The sequence below is a fragment of the Mesoplodon bidens genome (assembly GCF_964165515.1).
Source record: "Mesoplodon bidens genome assembly, chromosome: 3".
Taxonomy (NCBI): Eukaryota; Metazoa; Chordata; class Mammalia; order Artiodactyla; family Ziphiidae; genus Mesoplodon; species Mesoplodon bidens.
In genome coordinates this window covers 130,553,738-130,574,309 of record NC_138178.1, presented here as the reverse complement: position 1 = coordinate 130,574,309, position 20,572 = coordinate 130,553,738, and the positions used below count along the sequence as shown (strand labels likewise).

General features: G+C 36.6%; 1 protein-coding gene across 1 annotated transcript; it reads right to left on the bottom strand.

Annotated features, from left to right (window-relative positions):
* Positions 1-282: 282 nt before the first annotated feature.
* Positions 283-19,635, bottom strand: PSMC6 (proteasome 26S subunit, ATPase 6). The gene is made up of 14 exons (XM_081230258.1): positions 19,502-19,635; positions 18,413-18,492; positions 18,282-18,321; positions 17,984-18,036; positions 15,201-15,268; positions 14,487-14,601; positions 12,584-12,671; positions 10,841-10,902; positions 10,630-10,753; positions 10,199-10,260; positions 8,523-8,643; positions 8,319-8,399; positions 4,161-4,232; positions 283-1,097 (listed from the first exon to the last, which is right to left on the bottom strand). Exons 1-14 carry the CDS (start codon positions 19,626-19,628, stop codon positions 979-981), a joined length of 1,212 nt encoding a protein of 403 aa, XP_081086384.1. The 5' UTR covers positions 19,629-19,635; the 3' UTR covers positions 283-978.
* Between the last annotated feature and the right edge of the window lie 937 nt (positions 19,636-20,572).

The following is a 20,572-nucleotide window of genomic DNA, read 5'->3' as shown; positions in this document are numbered from 1 at the left end:
TTGTTAAAGCTTTAATTACCACATAATATGAGAAAGAATCGTGTATACGTAACGGAACTTTTGTTCTGAACATTTCTGACATCAACATTCCCTACATCAGATCCTTAGCCTGGTATCCATAGATACCTAGTGTCCATGGGTGAGCTTGGGAAATAATAAATCTCCTAAGTTTTAATATATGCAAAATTGTGTGTATGTATGTGTGAATCTTTCTGAGAAGAGTGTACAAACCTCCTCAAAAGGGAACTATCATCTCACATAAATCAAGAAAACCAATTCACATTTAAATAGCAAATGTTACTTTTAATCATAATCTAAAAAATGGTTATGGATGTGCATGTCACTATTTCAATTAACTATCACACGGCTTAATCATAGTAGGTGGAGAATAAATAAAGGCTTTCTGGAAGGAGGAATATATACAGACACACATCTATGTTACGTATAACAAGATGCTCTCATGAACACTGAGTATAGGTACTGTTTTAAAATAAAATTCAAAAGTCTACAATCTAAATCCAACTTCATCTTGGTTATTAAATAGTTTAGACCACAGTAAACGTAGTCTCATAAAAGACAAGAATATATGTAGGAGAACGGAATCAAACAGATTTTATTAAACTTTTTAGGGTGAGGAAAACAAACGATATAAACTAAGTCGTAAGAAATGCTATCTGGTACTACTGTCTCAAACCATTTTCAAGGTTTTACAAAATACACAGCAAATACGAAAAGCTTCAACATACTCTTCTTTTATAACTTCTGCTGCAATAAATGCAACATTAACAAACATACAAATTTCTTCCATACTTCTTAAAAGTAGAATTACTGAATTACTGATTTTTACAATGTTATTCATACACATTTTTATTCATACTCTTTTAATGAGATCATTTTTGCCAATACATAATTTTCCTTAACTTTATTTTTACATTAAGCCAATATCTGTCATGCAGCCATCAAAAATCTTACAGTAAATTACACAGGTTTGTAGTCCAATTTAGACTCTAGCTTCTTAGAATCAGCCACTTTTCTGACTGCTTTCATGAAGTCTTCCTGTACTACAAAATCATGATCAGCACGAATTGCAAACATACCTGTGGAGAATAAAACAACATGACTGCTATATTTAATATGTGAATTATTTATTATAAGAAAACTAAGGGAGAGGGTAGGTGAAATGGGTGAAGGTGGTCAAAAGGTACAAACTCCCACTTAAAAAATAAATAAGTCCTAGGGATGTAATGTACAGCATGGTGACTATACTTATTAATACTGCACTGTGTATTTGAAAGATGCTGAGTAGATCACAAGAAAAAAATACTTTTCTATGTGTGATGATGGAATGTTAACTAGACTCATTATGGTGATCATTTCATAATATATACAAATACTGAATCATTATGTTGTATACATGAAACTAATATGTCAATTATATCTCAAAAAACTTTAAAGAAAACTAAATATTGTAATATTATTCTATGGAATAAACGTGAAGGAGCTTAGATGTATTACTTCTCAGCCAATAGTTCTAATTTCCTAAAAACCACTATTATTGTTCAATTAATTTCCGTAACTATAGTGAGCACTATTTTCCAAACCAAAAGCTAGAAAACAGTGAGACAATCATCTGTATACTTAAATTCCACCTCACACAGTCCCTGTATCCAATGTCATCTTGAAAAAACAAAACAAAACCCAACTATCAATAACACATACACATTTTAGGCAGAAGTTTCCTAACTCTACAGGCAGCAATTCCCTGGAAGCAGGGGGCACACGTATGGTTCGGGAAAACACAAAACATCCCAGTAATTTTCATAGCTTTTCCTTGTTAATAATCAAAAGCACAGAGAATAGGAATTAAAGAAAGTCAACAAAAACCAGTGTCATTATTCATGTGAGAAAATTTACTTTTTATGTACAAATTGGTATTTTTGTTTGTTTTGTTTTGTTTTGCGGTACGCAGGCCTCTCATTGTTGTGGCCTCTCCTGTTGCAGAGCACAGGCCCCGGACGCGCAGGCTCAGCGGCCATGGCTCACGGGCCCAGCCGCTCCGCGGCATGTGGGATCCTCCCAGACCGGGGCACGAACCCGTGTCCCCTGCATTGGCAGGTGGACTCTCAACCACTGCGCCACCAGGGAAGCCCTAAATTGGTACTTTATAAGACTTTCATATTCAAATATCACCATTCAGTTTTTGCTTTCAAGTTTTTGACAAGTTACTTGTCAAATACTACTTGACAAGGAGGTAAAAGGTCTGTGGGTTTTTTTTTAAACATTAGTTGTGTCATAGATATGGGTTCCAGATTTTGAGACAATCCTAATTTCATGATAAGCTAAAGCTGGTAAGTTATCACTATCTACTAATTAAATGAATCCTACTATTTTCATTGAGGATCTGCTTATACTGAATTTTCACTAACATAAAATGAGTGGGTTGCAACAGAAAATTGCAAGGTTTACTTCCTGTCTTCCCTTTCCTTTCAAGATTTCTACATAAGGAATCTTGGCAATAGTCATTCTATGCTGTCCTCAGAAATCAGGTGAATGGAAATGACTGGTTTTTTTAATAGTGAAGTTTTAAAACCTGTTTAGAAGGCTGTAACTAAATTAGGCAAGTTATTTTTCCAAACCTTGTGCATATTACTGTTTCCAAATTATTATTTAGTGAATGAGTGAATCTGAGATACATTCTAATCCAAAAAGGATGACAATCTCAGGTTTGAATGGAAAAAGACAACTATAATTGAATCAAGTATATTTTAACTCACAGAAAGATATGTTAACAAAAAAGGCTTGAAGACTAATAAAAAGAAAACTCAAGAATTTCAGTATGTCTCTAGATGAGAAGTTTAAAAAGCTTAAATTTTAATCCACACAGAAGTTATAGTTCTTTATTGGAAATAGCTAAAAATAAACTTTTAAAAAATATGTGGAAAAAGAGAGAATATAATTTAATGGTATCAGCCTTTAAGATTTAGATACTGCTTTTGTTTGGTTTCCATCTTCACCAAAGCAATCTTCTAATAATAATTTGGTCTAGTGTAGATTTTGAAAGGAGAATGTCATAAGTTACCCCTAGTAGTTCAGGCTACTGACTGCTTACCTTTTAATATTTTTGTTTACTAGTAAGTCTTTGTGAGCATGATTTATGTGATTTGTACTGAGAGTTTCTGGACCTGCAGATCTTTGATCCAGATACTGAGTCACAGTATACTCATGAAGATACTCCTATGGAGAAGCCATGTCTGAGCAGCCTCTTTAAACACTGTCTGTTGAATTTACAAGAAATGTTAAAATAAGGCTATTGGTGATATGAAAACAAGAGGATATCACATATTGTAATACTTAAAAAGTATTCATATGCAACCTATGAAAGTCAGTAACTATAAAATCTACTGTAGATATTTTTTTAATTTTAAGATTCTGTGCGGAGGACAAAAACTAAATGACTGTATGTATGGTTTTAAAGCCACTTGGTACCAGAAATAAAAATAAAATCACACAATCCAGAGAAAATTATACTAAAAAACTACTATATTTCCACAAGTTGAATGAACACAGAATTCATAAATCAATCTTTCAAAGGTAACTACAGACAGGCTAGTATCAGAAGGCATGTCATCCATTTTGTAGCAGATACCCCCAGTGCTGGCCCAGTCAGATTTCAGCCACAGGTGTGGCAGATAGCTCTGTACAGTCTCAGACTTACTCCAGGGGGACAGCACGCTATCACTATGCATGTCTTTCCACATTCTACCCTAAGGCATCCATAAGTGCAAAGAAGTTAACATCCCCAAGGGCAAATCTCATCCCACGGAGGAATGGAGGATGACAGCTGTTAAATAAATGTCTAGTCTCCCATATTTCAGCCAGATAATCCTGGAAAGAATTCTGTATGTTTCTCTGAGGTCTCGTCAGAATCAAACCCCTCTTGCTTACAACAGTTATTTCAATGATGCACCCTTATAACAGCTTTCCCTCTTCCCATTTCACTTGCCCTATTCTCTCCTACTTCTTGATATCAATTTCCCAGAAAATAACAAGCACTCAAATCCTTGCAAAGCTCAGGCTCTGCTTTTGGACAAACCCAAACACACTTTTAGCAAATTAAACAAATCAAAATCAATAGTAAAAACTGTACTTTAAACCCTTACCTGCTTCAGTACAAACATTTCTCAGGTCTGCTCCATTAAAGCCGTCTGAAAGCTTCACAATTGCTTCATAATCTGTTTAGGAAAAATACTGGAAATCAGTTAAAAAAATAATAATAGGAGACCTTTTTTTGATTTATTCCCATACAGAAAATTTAACTTAAGAGCTTGCTTCGAATTTAGTCAGCTAGGTATCATCTCTGTTAACATTCCACAATATTAACAACTAAAATCAATACTTCTGTTAAGTAAACCAGCACCAAGCAGAAATAAACATACTTCTAAAACTCTAAAACCAAGAAATATCAAGATCTGAAAGCATCTTAACCTGCTTCTACACAGAGAAACTGTTAAGCGCATGTGAACTTCAGATATGTCAAGCTATGACTCTTATTAAAACTGTAACCAAGTATCTAATTTGAATAAATCTAGAATATTCAAAATCGACTGTAACCACAATGGAATTTAATCACATAAGGCAAATATAAAATATACCAAAAATAGTCTTCAGACATCATTTTATCATACAGAATTTTTAAATGCTCGAGTAAACACTGGCTAGCTTTTCTGGTTTCTGTGAAAGCTCCAAGTGTTGAGATAGCAGATCTATGATAACAGTAATAGTTAAGTGACCTTTCTATCCCCGTGACAGACGAAATGAAGAGCTGCTGCTGGTTTAAGGTAGCAGTCACGGACTTGATGTAGAATAGAATAGCGAGAGAAGAGACACATAGGCTACTACAATGTGAAAAACTGTGATAAGACACCCTTGTCAGGCAATCTGGAGTATGTCAATCTCTATTTGAAATCACACAGATAATTAATTAGTCTTCATTCAGGTTCAAGTTCATGTAAGCTTCTGGAGAGCAGAAATTCCTAAGGTTAGAAGAGCATCTGGCACCTAGCAAGAGCTCAGTATTGGAAGCTGGTAAATTCAGCTCAGTCTTTCCAACTCAAAACTTTCACATGAGTAATGAGAAAGGCAATGGTCAACTATTTGTAATTATTTTGGACCACTAACTTTTAAAAAGTTTTTAAAGTTGCTTGGCAATTATACTAGATGCCTCTAGTCCAGGGGTCAGCAAACTTTCTGTAATGGGCAAGATAGTAAATACTTTCGACTTTGTAGGTCATATGGTTTCTGTCAAAATTACTCATTTCTGCCACTGTAGTGGGAAAGTAGTCATAGACAATATGTAAATGAACGGGAATGGTTGTGCTACAACAAAACTTTATTTACAAAAACGGAAGGCATACAGAATTTAGCCCACAATAGAATACATGGCTTGCTGGCCTTTACACTAGTCCAGTCTCTCACTTCTATAGCTAACTATTTTGTAATTTCTCCTCTGTCCTCAAATCTCTAACAGTACTTTCCCATTTTCACTCTTAACTTGCTTTCTATTTCACTGAGAGAATAAAAGCATTCAGAAAAAAAATCCTCTAAGCACCTGCCATATTTAAGAACCTGTTATCGTCAGCATCTATATATGCTGTCTTTCCTCCTATTCTGAGAAGTCTATGCTCATAGGCAAAGCCAACCTCTCTTCAAAAAAAAGCACATTATCAACTTGTATCTCTCTCCTAGATCATTCCCATCAGCACAAAAAAAAGTGTTGTAAGTTCATGCATCTTAAAGAAAACCCCAAGTCCTCATCTCCATTTCTGCTGCAGCTCCATTTCTTCTCTTCTCCCCTTCGCTAGAGAACTCCTTGAAAGAGGTGTCTAAACTCAGTGCCTCTTGTCCCCATCTCTCTGATACCCATTTGAACAAGGCTCTCACTCCTACCACTCCAAAGAAATTTCTTTTGATAAGGTCACCAGTGATCTTCATATAGTAAATCCAATCTCAGAACTCTTCTTATCAGACCCATTGTCAGCATTTGACAGAAAAATAGTCCCTCCCTACAATATTTCTTCATTTATTCTCCAGGACACCATCAGGTCCTGGTTAACTCCTATCTCTGTGACTAACCTTTCTCAGTCTCCTTTGATGGTTCTTCCTCTCAACTTTTTTTTTTTCCTCTCAACTTCTTAATGCTGGAATTAGCTCAGTTTTTGAATCCCTTCTCTATCAACATTCTCTTCCTTGGAACCATTTTTATGCTGATATTAGCCATATTTATAACTCTAGCACAGACCACCCCAACGAACTACTGATGCACACAGAATTACTAATCAACAGCTTTACTTGGCTATCTAATTGGCATCTCTAATTAAATATTGCCAGAATCAAATTCCTCTTTCTCCCTTTAAAACCAAATCTTTCCAGTCTTCCCTCCCTTTAATTGATGGCAATTCCATTTGTTCAGTTGCATGAGTAAAAAACCTAAGTCTTCCCTGGTTCTTCTCTTCTTTAGCTCACACCCTACATCTGATTCATTAGCAAGCCCTGTCACCTCTATTTTCAAAATATGTCCAGAATCTCATTATTTCAAAAGATTTTGCCACCACCTTGGACCAAGCCACCATCATCTTTTGCCTGCATTACTGAAATAACCTCCTAATAGATCCTCTTGTCTCTATCCTTGTCCCTCTAGCTGCAGCCAGAATGATCTATTTAACATAAGTGAATTTTGAAATATTTTCAGATGAAATGATAATGACTGGAATTTGCTTTTTATTTTTTTTTGTTGCGGTACGCGGGCCTCTCACTGCTGGGGCCTCTCCTGTTGCGGAGCACAGGCTCCAGACGCGCAGGCTCAGCGGCCACGGCTCATGGGCCCAGCCGCCCCGCGGCACGTGGGATCCTCCCAGACTGGGGCATGAACCCGTGTCCCCTGCATCGGCAGGCGGACTCCCAACCACTGCGCCACCAGGGAAGCCCTGGAATTTGCTTTTTAAAAATCCAGAGGGAAGGTAAGAGGTGGGAGAGATTACAGATGAAACAAGATTGGCCAAGGGTTAATTACTGAAGCTGGGGGATGAATTCCTGATAAGATTATACTCATCTCTACTTTTACGTATTTCTAATTTTCTGTAATACAAAGTTAAAAATAATAAAAAGTAAGGTCATATCATTCCTCTGCTCACAATCCTCCAATGGCATCCATTTCACTAAAAACAAAAGCCAAAGTTCCTACACAATGGCCTCAGTAAGGCTCTACACAATCTGATCCCCATTACTTCTATGATTTATTTCACTTGCTACCGTCCCAATAACTCTGCCACAGACACCCTGACCTCTATACTGCTCCTGAAATGTTCCATGCACGCACCTACTTCAAGGCCTTCTTACTTGCTGTTCCCTCTGCATGATTTTCCCCCAAATATCCATACTTAGCTCCTTCACCTTTTACGTCACTGCTTAAAAATCACCTTGGTAAGGCCTTCCCAGTGCTTCCTCCTCCCCACCTCTATGAAAAAAATGTATACATTCGGGCTTCCCTGGTGGCGCAGTAGTTGAGAGTCCACCTGCCGATGCAGGGGACACGGGTTCATGTCCCGGTCCGGGAAGATCCCACATGCCACGGAGCGGCTGGGCCTGTGAGCCATAGCTGCTGAGCCTGCGCGTCCGGAGCCTGTGCTCCGCAACAGGAGAAGCCACAACAGTGAGAGGCCCGTGTACCGCAAAAAAAAAAAAAAAAGTATACATTCATGGCTGCTCCTGGCGTTGCCTATTCCCCTTTCCTTGCTTTATTTTTCTCAGTAGGACTTATCATCACCTAATGTACCATAAAGTTGACTCCTGAACAACATGGGGGTTAGGGGTGCCAACCCTCTGCACAGTCGAAAATCTGCGTGTAACTCATAGTGGCCCTCCATGTTCACGGTTCTGCAGCTGTGGATTCAACCAACCCCAAGCAGGTAGTACTGTAGCATTTACTAGTTAAAAATAAAAATCCACGTATAAGTAGACCCACACAGTTCAAACCCATTTTGCTCAAGGTTCAAGTGAATATTTTACTTTCTTCACCTGTCTTTCCTGACAAGAATGTAAGTTATATAAAGGCAGGAATTTATCTGTTTTGTTCATTGCTATATCCTCAGCACTTACAACAATTCTTAGCATACAGCACATGCTCAATAACTATTAGCTAAATTCAAGACCACCATGTTTCCTGAATTTAAAACTAGATTTGGTAGACTATCAGTGATATCCAATAGCATTTTACTTCATTTACCAAATGTAAATATATATAAAATAGGTTATTTACTTACCTATTTCACCATGCTTTGTAATGGGACCTGCATGGATTTTCAATATATCTAACCTTGCTTGTTCGTTTGGTAAATCAATATCTGAAAATAAGAAAATTATAAGAAATTCTTTTGCAGTCAGGTTTTCTGTTTTTTAAACAAAGTAGGGGGTGAGGAAGAGGTATGGGAAGAGAAATGGACAGCAGGCAAAAAAGCTTAACTCACGTATTTTTCTATCTAATCTGCCTGGACGAAGCAAAGCAGGATCCAGTGTATCTGGTCTGTTTGTAGCCATGATCATTTTAACTCTATGTAGAGTATCAAATCCATCCATTTGATTCAGTAGCTAAGAATATATTTGTGAATATAAATCAAAGGCACATTTTATAAAGCTTCCCAACCATTAAAAAAACACATAGCACACACCTTTTATAAAATGACTAAGACCATGGAATGTATTGCTTACAGATACATATGTGATGTGCAGAATGATTATTTGATGGAATCATATTTTTTTCTCTCTCTTACATAAAGGGATATATTTTCCATCCTAAAAGTTCCAAGATAGATTATTGAATGCTTTTTTTTTGGCCTTGCCTTGCAGTATGCAGAATCTTAGTTCCACAACCAGGGATCAAACCCGTGTCCCCTGCTGGGGCAGCACGAAGTCTTAACCACTCGACTGCCAGGGAAGTCTCCAAGATAGATTATTCAACTATGTACCTTTTTATAGCTATCAGATAGTTTTAATAAATCTGAAGGCATCCATCCAGTCAAGAATTATGAAACTAAGTTATGTGGATCTGATTTCCAATGTTTGAATTTTTTTGTTACAATTACTTTTAAAATAATGTTTCAAGAGCTTATGGTATGCCAGACATAAAATTTACAACAGGATAACTGGAAACAATGATTTTCTACAAACTTGATAATAAATTCATTAAATATCTTTTCAAATAATTCTACTATACACAGAAATACTGAGATACCTAACACATTTCCTTCAATTCCTGAAGTTTTCTTGAATAAATATTGAAAAATCTTAACTGCATTCAACAAACACTTTAAAACAAAGCTAGCCTGACAATATGTCTATTTCTTCATGCCAATATGTCTAACATACCGTGTTAGCTAACAACATGTCAGCTACATGAATAAAACTAGTATCTGCGTTTTAAAAAAAATACCTCAATTTAAGGCTTCTAATAGACTCTACAACTAATTTTAAAATAGTCTTTTCTGAGCAGACAATTTATAAAAAACAATTTTCAAATACCCCTACTGAGACAGAAGTTGACAATGCATTACCTATGCTACCTATCTATTCATAGAAGTTGGAAAATGTGTTTGGAATCTTGCCATCACTTTCACAGAATTTGGAGTGGGAAAAGACTTTAATATACACTTCAATACCCCATCATCCATCTTCAATAATCAAAACTATTTTAGTTTCCTTTCATTCTCAGCAATAAAGAGAGGAAAGTATTAGTAATTTTTAGAGCAGCCTCATACATAATTACAATTCGTTTATTGCCACTAGTTTAAATATATTTGTCACTCATAAAATATCTGAATAAAACTAACACAAAATCACATTCACAATATAAGTACAATATATAATTTTTTAAATGGCCAGTCTGCTCAAAAAATTTAGTACGGTACAGTTGTAACTCACATGAAATTTTATAGATATCCCTATTATTTTCTAGTACTCATTTTCTTACTAGAGATTGTGGTAAAGAAAAGGGTTCATTCCTGTCAATACTGTACTTTCAAATTTCATACTTAAGTGCATTCTTCATTTAAACCACTGTCCATATTCTGACATTCAAATATCCAATGTTCACTTCTTCACTTTATAAACATTGATTTCTTTACAAACAGGCTTTACCAAATATTACCTCCATTAAAGTTCTCTGAATCTCTCTATCAGCTGAAGTACCCTCAGAAAACCGACGACCACCTAAAATAATGATGTGGAAACTCATATGCATTACTCCTTTCCTCTTTAAGCATCATTTAAGAAAATATGAAAATGATAGTGTCTGGGGTTTAAAACATTAAGATGAAAATAAATTAACAAGAATTACACTGACAAAATTAGAATTGATTTTGGTATAATGTTTATCATTTTCTCAATGTTAAAGGTTATTTATCGAGAGTGGTTAAACTTTCTTAGGAATTTTTTTAAAGTAACATTCAATTCATTTTGCTACTTCACACAAATTGCAATTAGAGGTGAAAAGAGAGGGAAAAAGTTCTTTTAGATTTAAAAAATATTCCTACAGTTCAAGAAAAGTTTAAAATAAATTTTAAAAAGTGTTATTCTTACCAATAGCATCTATTTCATCCATAAAAATGATGCATGGCTGATGGTCCCTGGCATAATTAAACATTTCTCGGATCAAACGAGCACTTTCACCAATGTACTTGTCTACAATAGAACTAGATACAACCTGATTAAAGGAAAAACATTATGGTAAACATAGGACAATTCAAAAAAAATTTATTTTCAACAGCTACAAAAAGAATCTTCCCTTTACCTTTAAGAAATTGCAATCCAACTGGCTAGCAACAGCTCGTGCCAAGAGTGTTTTTCCTGTACCTAGGAATGATAAACAAAGTCCTAATTAAATGGAAAGTAAAACAAATTTTCAAAAGCCTTTAAGAATGTAATCCTTTAAATAGTAAATTTTGCAAAATGGAAGCTAAGTCTTAAATAAAAGCTTTTAAAATCATTTAAAATCCCAAAGCACTTCCACTCTCAGTATTAAAATTTTATTCAAAATATCCCTTCTAATTTTATTTTAAGCAAACTGAATACATAACTTTAGAAATATATCAAACCCAACTTACAAACAGACTGTGATGGAAACTTGTACATTCAAATACATTGGGCTATACTGAACACTGAGTGGACCTTTGCCTACGTATGATATTGTAATATCAAGTATTTGTTATTTGGAAACTACTGATTCAGTGGGTTATGAAAATCTTCCAAATACTGGCATTTTCCATTATATAATATTAAAAAATCACATTTGTTAATACCATCTCCGATCTTATCCTGGTTTATATTAACAAACACATTGGAAAGTTGTCAAGCTCATAGTACCAGACGTAAAGTTTTCAAAAACTCAATTTTCGCTTGAAAGCTCAAATTTTATCACTGGCTGCAGATGGTGTCAGCTGTTCACTTTAACATGATTGGCTAACTTCATTCATTTTTTAAAAAAAATGTGTGCAGGGACTTCCCTGGTGGCACAGTGCTTAAGAATCTGCCTGCCAATGCAGGGGACATGGGTTTGATCCCTGGTCCAGGAAGATCCCACATGCCATGGAGCAACTAAACCGTGCGCCACAACTACTGAGCCTGCGCTCTAGAGCCCGTGCTCTGCAACAAGAGAAGCCACCGCAATGAGAAGCCCACACACAGCAACGGAGTGTAGCCCCTGCTCGCCGCAACTAGAGAACGCCCGCGCACAGCAATAAAGACCCAACACAGGCAAAAATAAATACATAAATAATACATTTTAAAAAATGTGTGCAAGGTAACCAATAACCAGTCTGATAATTGACTGTAAATCATCCTTTCAAGTAAAAATGGCATTCCGTGAAAAGCAGCTAATACAGCAGGCAACTCAAATAATCACACAAATGCTTTTCCTGGAGATATCTATCTTATTCAGTATGCAACAGAAGTACTTTATATGTATTTTCCATTTCATCACAGAATACAAGACATTATTCAAGGATCAAAAGTTAATATTTTTAATGCTTTAGCAAGGACATTTTAAGTGAAACTGACATCTCTTTTTAAAAATACTGCAAATGTGAGTGGCCCCGAACACAATGACTACTATACCATTTTGTGCCACTGACTTAATTGATTCATGCTATGGCATGAGTAGCTTTACCCTCATTGCTTTACACCATCAGCACAGATGTTAGTTGCCTTTTTGTTTTTCACTGTGTTGACATCTTAGTATTACAAGAGTAATTCTGACCTTGCAGAATCCCTGAAAGTGTCTCTGGGACACCCAGAGGTCTGTGAACCACACAAGACCATTGCTTAGAATCACATGGCATGTTTAGATATATATACCCTATGAAGCACAAGAGGACTAAGCAAGACTAAGAAAATAGTAGACACACATCCCCAATCCCTTCCTTACTCTGAATAGAATGAAGGCTGGAATTGTCACATTAAGTTATCTCCATCTCATGTTTTTACTCCTTCATTCATTCATTCGCTCATAGTGGGGCAGACATGATTTAATACCAACCTGGTGGTCCATATAACAAACAGCCTTTTGGAGGTATTATTCCTACACGTTGGAATAATTCTGGGTTTGTAAGAGGTAATTCTATTACCTAGAAAAGAAGTTGCATGTTTCTTAAAAAGTTAGTAAAGATTTTGATGTACTTTCAAATATTTTAAGTAAACTATCAGCAGAATTACGTACATACATCATAATTCATAATAGATCTAGAACTCAGTGCTATGTAAAACCATTTATATTAGAGGTTTTTCTTCAGGTAGATGTAAGATATCCCTTAAATCTAAAAATCTTAAAATATTTTTTAAATTAATTAATTAAAAAGCATGTGGTAATTTGAGCTATTTATTTATTATTTAACACACTTGTTAAAATAACCACACACTTGACTAGAGTGATGTTTGCACGGGCATATAATCTGTCAAACACATTTGAACTGTACACTTAAAAACATGTGAATTTTACTGAAAGTAAATTATGCCTCAACGAAAAAATTAACACTACAAAAAATCAGTTAAGCAAAAGAACAAAAAGATTACACTGGTGTGCATCTGAATACAACAAAAAATAATTATAAAATGGGGAACTTTGGTAAGATATAACTGCCACTAAGAGAAATGGTACATAAAATTTTCTTATGTTGGCGTTTTCTCATAGTAGTCTTAAAAAAAACATAAATTCTGCTCTCAATGTTCTAAGACTGATTCAAAGAAAGAAAAGTGGAGAACAGCAAAAGTGAGGATTTGACTGCCCAGTTTAAACTCTTTACTTGAGAGATAAACCTCTACTGAATAACTCTGTCCATAAGGTATGATTAAGACACGCCAAAATTGTGAGAAATTAATATTCGCAATTGTCTGCAGATGTATACTGCATGTCCTTGGTGTGTGTGCGTGTGTCTGTGTGTGTGAGAGAGAGATTCATTCTGCTCCAATGGCTGATGCAGCAAATCACTGTAAAAGATTTCACTGTTTCATGAAGCACTTGTTCTTCTCTTTTCATTAACTATAATGTGAAAAGAATAGGCTTTTATTTATGCTTTGGCCAATGCTTCCGCAAGTATGGTTAATAAAAAAAAAACAACTTGGTTTCATAATCACCTGGAATGCTTGTTTAAATGCTAATTCCTGTGCCCCACCCCCAAGCCACTGCATCAAAACCATGCAGAGGGCCTAGGAATCTGTATCTTTAATAAGAGTTCCAGAAAATGTAAAGTGCTGAAGTCTGAAAACTACTGTTTTAGGGCTCAAATCAGATATTGTAAGCCGTTCCAATTAATCAAATTCATTCCTGAGTATTTCCATCCTAAATTAACATGAAATCAATACAACAATGTAATTTGCTTAAAAGAGAATTATTAAGAAGCTGTCTGTGCTGTGAAGCAAGGCAACCCTGATTTGATTCTTCACGTAAGAACTTAAAAGTTTAAGCCACGCTAAAGCCAGTATTTTTTCTTAAATGACAGCAAACAGCTTTAACAAAATAAAATATGTAAGGCACAGATAACTTACTCTATTTAAGGGCAATAGGAAATCAATGAGGTTATGGGAAAAACTACATTACACACACTATCCAAATGTGCTCTGACCCAACTAAACTACTAAGATAATCAAAATACCAGATGGTATGGGCACTGGATTACATCAATTATTCTTAGGTTTTTTGTCTTCTTTGTCGTAAAAAGAGCAGGATTTTTCAAACACCAAATTATCTCCAAATTTAACAAAAACCCATAATTTTCATAGCTAGAGATTCAGTGCTATTCTTCTCTTGGCAAAAATATTATATATATAATATTCAGTAAACACGATTTGGACAAAGTGATTTTACATCCTCTTTCTCCCTTCAGGCATTTTAAAACCCGTACTACTTCTTAGTAAGTTCAGAGAATAAAGCATACACTACCAACCTCTCGTAACTCCCGAATCTGTTCTGACAACCCTCCGATCTCAGAATAAGAAACATTCCCGGGGTCCTCATGCGACATGTTGTAAACCAGTGGGTCCACCTCTCTTGGCAAATACCTGTAATGATAAGGTGTGTATTTTTCTTTTAAAAGATGTATTTTCTCTCAGCCTACAAATAGAGTATAAATGACTTGCTTATGTAAGCACCTGTAGGTGATCTTAGAAAATCATGTTGGGACTTCCCTGGTGGTGCAGTGGCTAAGAATCCGCCTGCCAATGCAGGGGACACAGGTTCGAGCCCTGGTCCAGGAAGATCCCACATGCCGTGGAGCAGCTAAGCCCGTGCACCACAACTACTGAGCCTGCGCTCTAGAGACTGCAAGCCACAACTACTGAGCCCACGTGCCACAACTACTGAAGCCCATGTGCCTAGAGCCTGTGCTCCACAACGAGAAGCCACCACAATGAGAAGCTCGTGCACCACAACGAAGAGTAGCCCCCGCTCGCTTCAACTAGAGAAAGCCCATGCATAGCAATGAAGACCCAAGGCAGCCAAATAAATAAATAAATTTATTTATTTTTTTAAAAACATGTTTAAATTAATTTGAAATTAGGAAAAGTGGCAAAATATTCAGAGATCTCAAGAAGCATATATTTTGGATAAAATCTTCCCTCCATGAAAATAAGACGTAAACTAAATAGTACAAGAAACCTACCTCATGATAGTTAGTGTAGTCATATCCAAAGCAACTCTTGTTCCTGGCTTCAGCTTACTTTTGTCAAGCTAATTGTGTAAAACAAAAGGTGTACACAAACACTTAAAAGGGGAATAACACTCTAACAAGAGCATAGTTAGAAGCCAAATAATCATTTTTACCCTTCAGAGAGAACACTAAGATGAGATTATATTAGATTATAAACACCATGCCCAAGGGAAGGGTTTATAAAAAGTAGTAATTCAAAGTTATTTCCTTCTGTTCCTTAAAAGAGTGCCCTTTTGTGCAATCTCAGTGTGAAATGGGGAATCACTAATATACAAAGTCTGAGGTGGCAACAACCTTGTTTTTGAAGAAGGAACTGACTGCAATATTTTACTTTCAAAGGCTCACTATTTAATATAGTTTTGCTCATTATTTTGATGTAGGCACTGTAGTACAGTGACTTTGGCAATTGGTACCAAAGCATTTATACAGAAATCCCTTAATGAACATTTGGAGGGGAAGGAAAGGAAAGCATCTTAAAGGTATGTCCATTAGATTTATTTTAAAAACTATAGTTTTGGGAAGAATGTGTTACGTGATCACAGGAGATAAGGGGAATATGCACTCTATTTCCCCTTAGAGATTTTTTTATTAAAATTCTAAAGAACAAACAAAAAAACCCCAGCAACCTTCATTCATGCCTTTGCTACATGCCAGACGCTATGGTAAATATATTACTGTACATATTAAGTCGAATCATACTAAGCAATTTATTGGCATATTTAACTTATTTGGATAGAAGTGGAGAGAATCTATCCAAATAGATTCAAATCACACTCAGACTGTTACTTGTCAAAAATAAAGTTATTTTTCGAAAAAACTATAATTTTTGAGTTTTTTCGAAAAGTGCAAAGAAAAAAATAAACTGCTTGCCAATACAATTTCAGGATCATACAAATTACTGACGATTTTTCACAGGATTTTGCAAAGAGCGCTTAGTTTAGGATTTAGTGCCAATTAAAATGAAGTGAAGATATGCTAAATACTAGGTTTAATATAATGGATTAAAGTAAGAATAATTGCCAGGTACAGTAGTCCTCCCCTTATCCACATTTTCAGTTACCTGAAAATATTAAATGAAAAATTCCAGAAATAAACTAATCCTAAGTTTTAAATTTCATGCTGTTCTGAGTAGCGTGATGAAAGCTCTCTCCTTGGGACGTGAATCATCCCTCTGTCCAGCGTATTCCTCCCGTTAATCACTTAGTAGCCCTCTCGGTTATCAGATCCACTGTCCTGATTGAAGTACTTGTGGTCAAATAATCCTTATTTTACTTAATAATGGCCCCAAAGCACAATGGTAGTGATGCTCGCCATTCAGATATGGCAAAGAGAAGCCACAGACCGCTTCCTAATGAAACGGGGAAAGTTCTCGACTTAATAAGGAAATAAAAATCATATGCTGAGGTCGCTATAATCTACAGTAAGAACAAATCTTCTATCCATGCAATTGTGAAGAAGAAAACAGAAGCCTGTGCTAGTTTTGCTGTCACACCTCGAACTGCAAAAGTTACGGCGACAGTGCATGACAAGTGCTGAGTTAAGATGGAAAAGGCATTAAATTTGTAACAAGATATTTTGAGAGAGACCACATTCACATGACTTTTGTAACAGCATATTTTTTTATAATTGCTCTATTTTACTATTATTTTTGCTAATCTCTTTCTGTGTATAACTTTTAAATTAAACTTTATCATAGGTATGTATGTAGAGGAAAAAACATAGCATATATAAGGTTTGGTATATGCCCAGGTTTCAGGCATCCACTGGGGGTCTTGGAACATACCCCCACGGATAACGAGGGACCACTGCACTTGAAAAAGAGCTTAAATAGAGATGAATATGAAGCTACTTCAACATTTACATCTATAGGGAATATACACTCTGGCTTTTCTAATATTTTCCAGTTTTCAAATACTCTCTTGCCCCTCATACAACCACAAAATATCTTAGAAATGCCAACTTTTGGCATCCAGAGGGCCCTGAAAGGGACATAAATATCCTCTGTCAGATTAGGCAACTGAAATTTTGATTTAGAAAATGTCATCCCACTTACATGCTAGGCAAAATCTTAAGACTGAATTTAGTCCCTAGGAAAAATTCAATTCTATAGCCATGTCATATCAATGTTTTAAAACCTGAACCTGACATAACAAATACTCAGTTTAGAAAGCTCTTCCAATGAGTTTATAAGAATTTGCTAAAGACACTTTCTAAAGAATAGGGTAGTACATAAATAGGCTTCAGAGGCTACTAAATGATCCAAAGCCATTTGTTGGCGTTTTCTGATGACTGCAAGATAAAATCTGGAGTTATTTCAATTTGCCGATTCTAATTTAAATGAACTCATACAAAATCAATTTAGCCTATAGTAAAGACTATAAGTAATATTTTTGAATGTTTAAATATAAAATGTAATTTATAAGGTCTAATACTTTTAAGCCCTCTTCAAAAAAGACACTAAAATAAAATAATCTGAGATTCTTTCACTTCTAAAATTCTTTGATTTCTCCGTGTGTAGAGCTGACTGAGGCAATGCAATAGAGCAGAAAAGTAGAGACTACCGGGAGTCAAACCCATGGTCTGAGTTCAGGCTTTGCTAATAATTAGCTATATCTGAACAAGTCACCTTTGGGAGTTATGGGCATAATGCCTGACCTGCTTACCTTGAGAATTAAATACCTTACATGAAAGGGCTTTTGTCAATTATAAAGTACTATAGAAATGTAAAATGTTACCTGTCGACGACAACCCACAACATATCTTGGTCCATTTGTAGCTTTAACAATGACTAGAGGAAGAAAATGAAAAAACAAATTGAGAAATAGAAAGTAAAAAATAAATATATCCACATTGATGGCAGATTGAGTTTTATTTCTGTTCTCCAAAAGACAAGAATTGAAGGACAACTTAGTCTATGCAAGAATATCATCTATCTTCATTACAGTCATTAAAATAATAAGCATTTCAAAAGTTGGTGGTGGGAGGGAGGGGAGTCTGCTCTTGTTTTCTTTACTAACAATCTAGTACACTTACATTTTTCTTCAGTTAATTGCTTAAGTACTTCACCCACAATCTAAGAAAGAAAAAAAAAAAAGCATTACTTTTTGCCAAGAGCTAAAAAACAAATCACCATCACCCTCTACACCCCAAACTCCATTACCTACCTGCCCAACACTTTGTAGGGCCTTCAGATCATTTTCAGACTTTTCATACTGCTTGGTAAGTTCTTTTAATTGTTCCCTTACTGAAAAATATAATTTGAACATTTTAAATTAAATAATCTTAGCGAGTTTAAGTCACTAAGTCTCACTTTATTTAAGTTTATTTAAGTCTATTTCACTTTACGTGCACTTTATATCCACTATATCAAACCACAAAAAAAATAATGCCATTTGTAGATGACATGTTTAAAAACGAAATGTTACAGAGAAAGCACCATGTTTTTATTTTCTTGATCGGCAATACTTACTTGTTTGAGCACATATTAGGTTACATTCATAACAGATATTGACGTTCTGACACTTCCGGATTTGAGATTACAAACCCGAATGATAAAAGAGTTAGACCCTTCCTCACTTCACCTACCCACATGAACTGTTACTCTTTGGCTTTCTAACCTAAATAAAGCGCCACAGAATTATACAGTTAAGGTCTTCCTTCATTATTTAAACCATTCAGGTTTGTCAGTGACGGTGCACTAGGAAAAATTATAAGTACTCTTTTGGTTCAGGAGTAAGGGAAAATTGTGTGCCTGACAGAGTACAATTCAAAACACGAGGAAAAAAGAAGAGGCCTATGACTGACCGATGGACCCCTTCTCTCTTAAACTCCGCGTTCGGCTTTCCATTCCACTAACAAACCAACTACCCGGGTCTCGTCTCTTGCTTGAGCTTCTTTGACTCAAGTCTCTTTCTGCCTCCGGGTCCCGGGACTCCACCAACACCGCACTCCTTGCACCTCAACCTGGAAACATCCCTGTGACCCACTTCTTCCCCACTCCCCTCTGATCATCTTCCAATTCCATCTCAGAACTGGGGATGTTCTCTCTGTCACCTGGACCAGACTGGACCATTTTCACGCCCGAAGAGGCTCGGCTTCCGAAGCTACAGGCGGGGATGACAAAGCGCCTTGTCTCCGGACTGAGGCCTTCTCTCCTCGGGGCTCGGTTGCCGAGCTCGGCCAAAGGCCTCCGCTTTGTCAGAGACAGGAGCAGGTCCGGGCACGAGATTACGTGGAAAGAAAGGTGCACTCACACTCCTTGAGACGGCCGTCGATCTCCTTGTGCTCCAGCAGCTTCTTGCGGTAGTCCTGAAGCGCCTTATCTCTAGGGTCCGCCATGATGAGAAGCCGCCGCTCATAGGGGATGCCGGGAATGGCCATGGCCGCCCGGGCGGGGGAAGGGGCGGGGCGAGACAGGAGAGCCTCCCTGGAGGGGCGGGTTTCGCGGAAGACACTGCCCCTTCCGGTTTGCCCCGCCTCTGCACTCCACTTCTCCAACGTCTGCGTCTCTATGCACTAGGGTGCCGGCGTGCACAGAAGGAGACCTCCGGATACACCATCCCCTGCAGGTCAGCCTGGGTAGAGCAAGGGCGCTGTCCCCTGAGAGGCATTGGTATTTTTAAGTCACTGCTGTTCTGGAACCACAAGAGACTTTGTAATAAACCAAGATGAGAATGAAATAGGAAATATATACATATCTCTCTAAAGAGCTCTGATGGCTTATCGGTATAACACAGATAGCCTACTGGTATAACCCAATACTATCCAGGATCTCCAGGTACAGAAGGAGTAGGCTATTTATTCATTTATTCACTCAGTGAATGAGGTACTAAGGGTTCGAAATGGTGGGAAGATAAAAAAATAATTTTCAAAGTGTAATAAATACTATACTATAATGAAAATAAAACATGGTGGTGTTATAGAGTAAGGTGAGAACTAATTTAGGACAGATATCTGAGATAAGGAGCCAGACGTGCAACAAACTGGAGAAAAACCTTCCAAACAGAGGAAACAGCAAATGCAAAGATCTTAAGGTGAAAAGGGAGTTGGCTCATTTCTTGGAAAAGAAAGAAGGCCAATGAGCCTGGAAGGGGGTGGGGTGTAGAGGGGCACAAGATAAAGATGCCTTCTTTCTGTGCTTTTGGACAAATTAATCTCTCAAAATCTCTGTAGAATGAGCATAATATTTGTACCTATCTCATAGGGATGTCATGAGTATTAAACAACATAGTGTGCCTGTAAGCTATTAACACATCTGGCACATAGTAAGCATTCAGTAGTGTTATTTTAAATTGTTTATTTTAAGGGTAGTAATGACCTCAGTT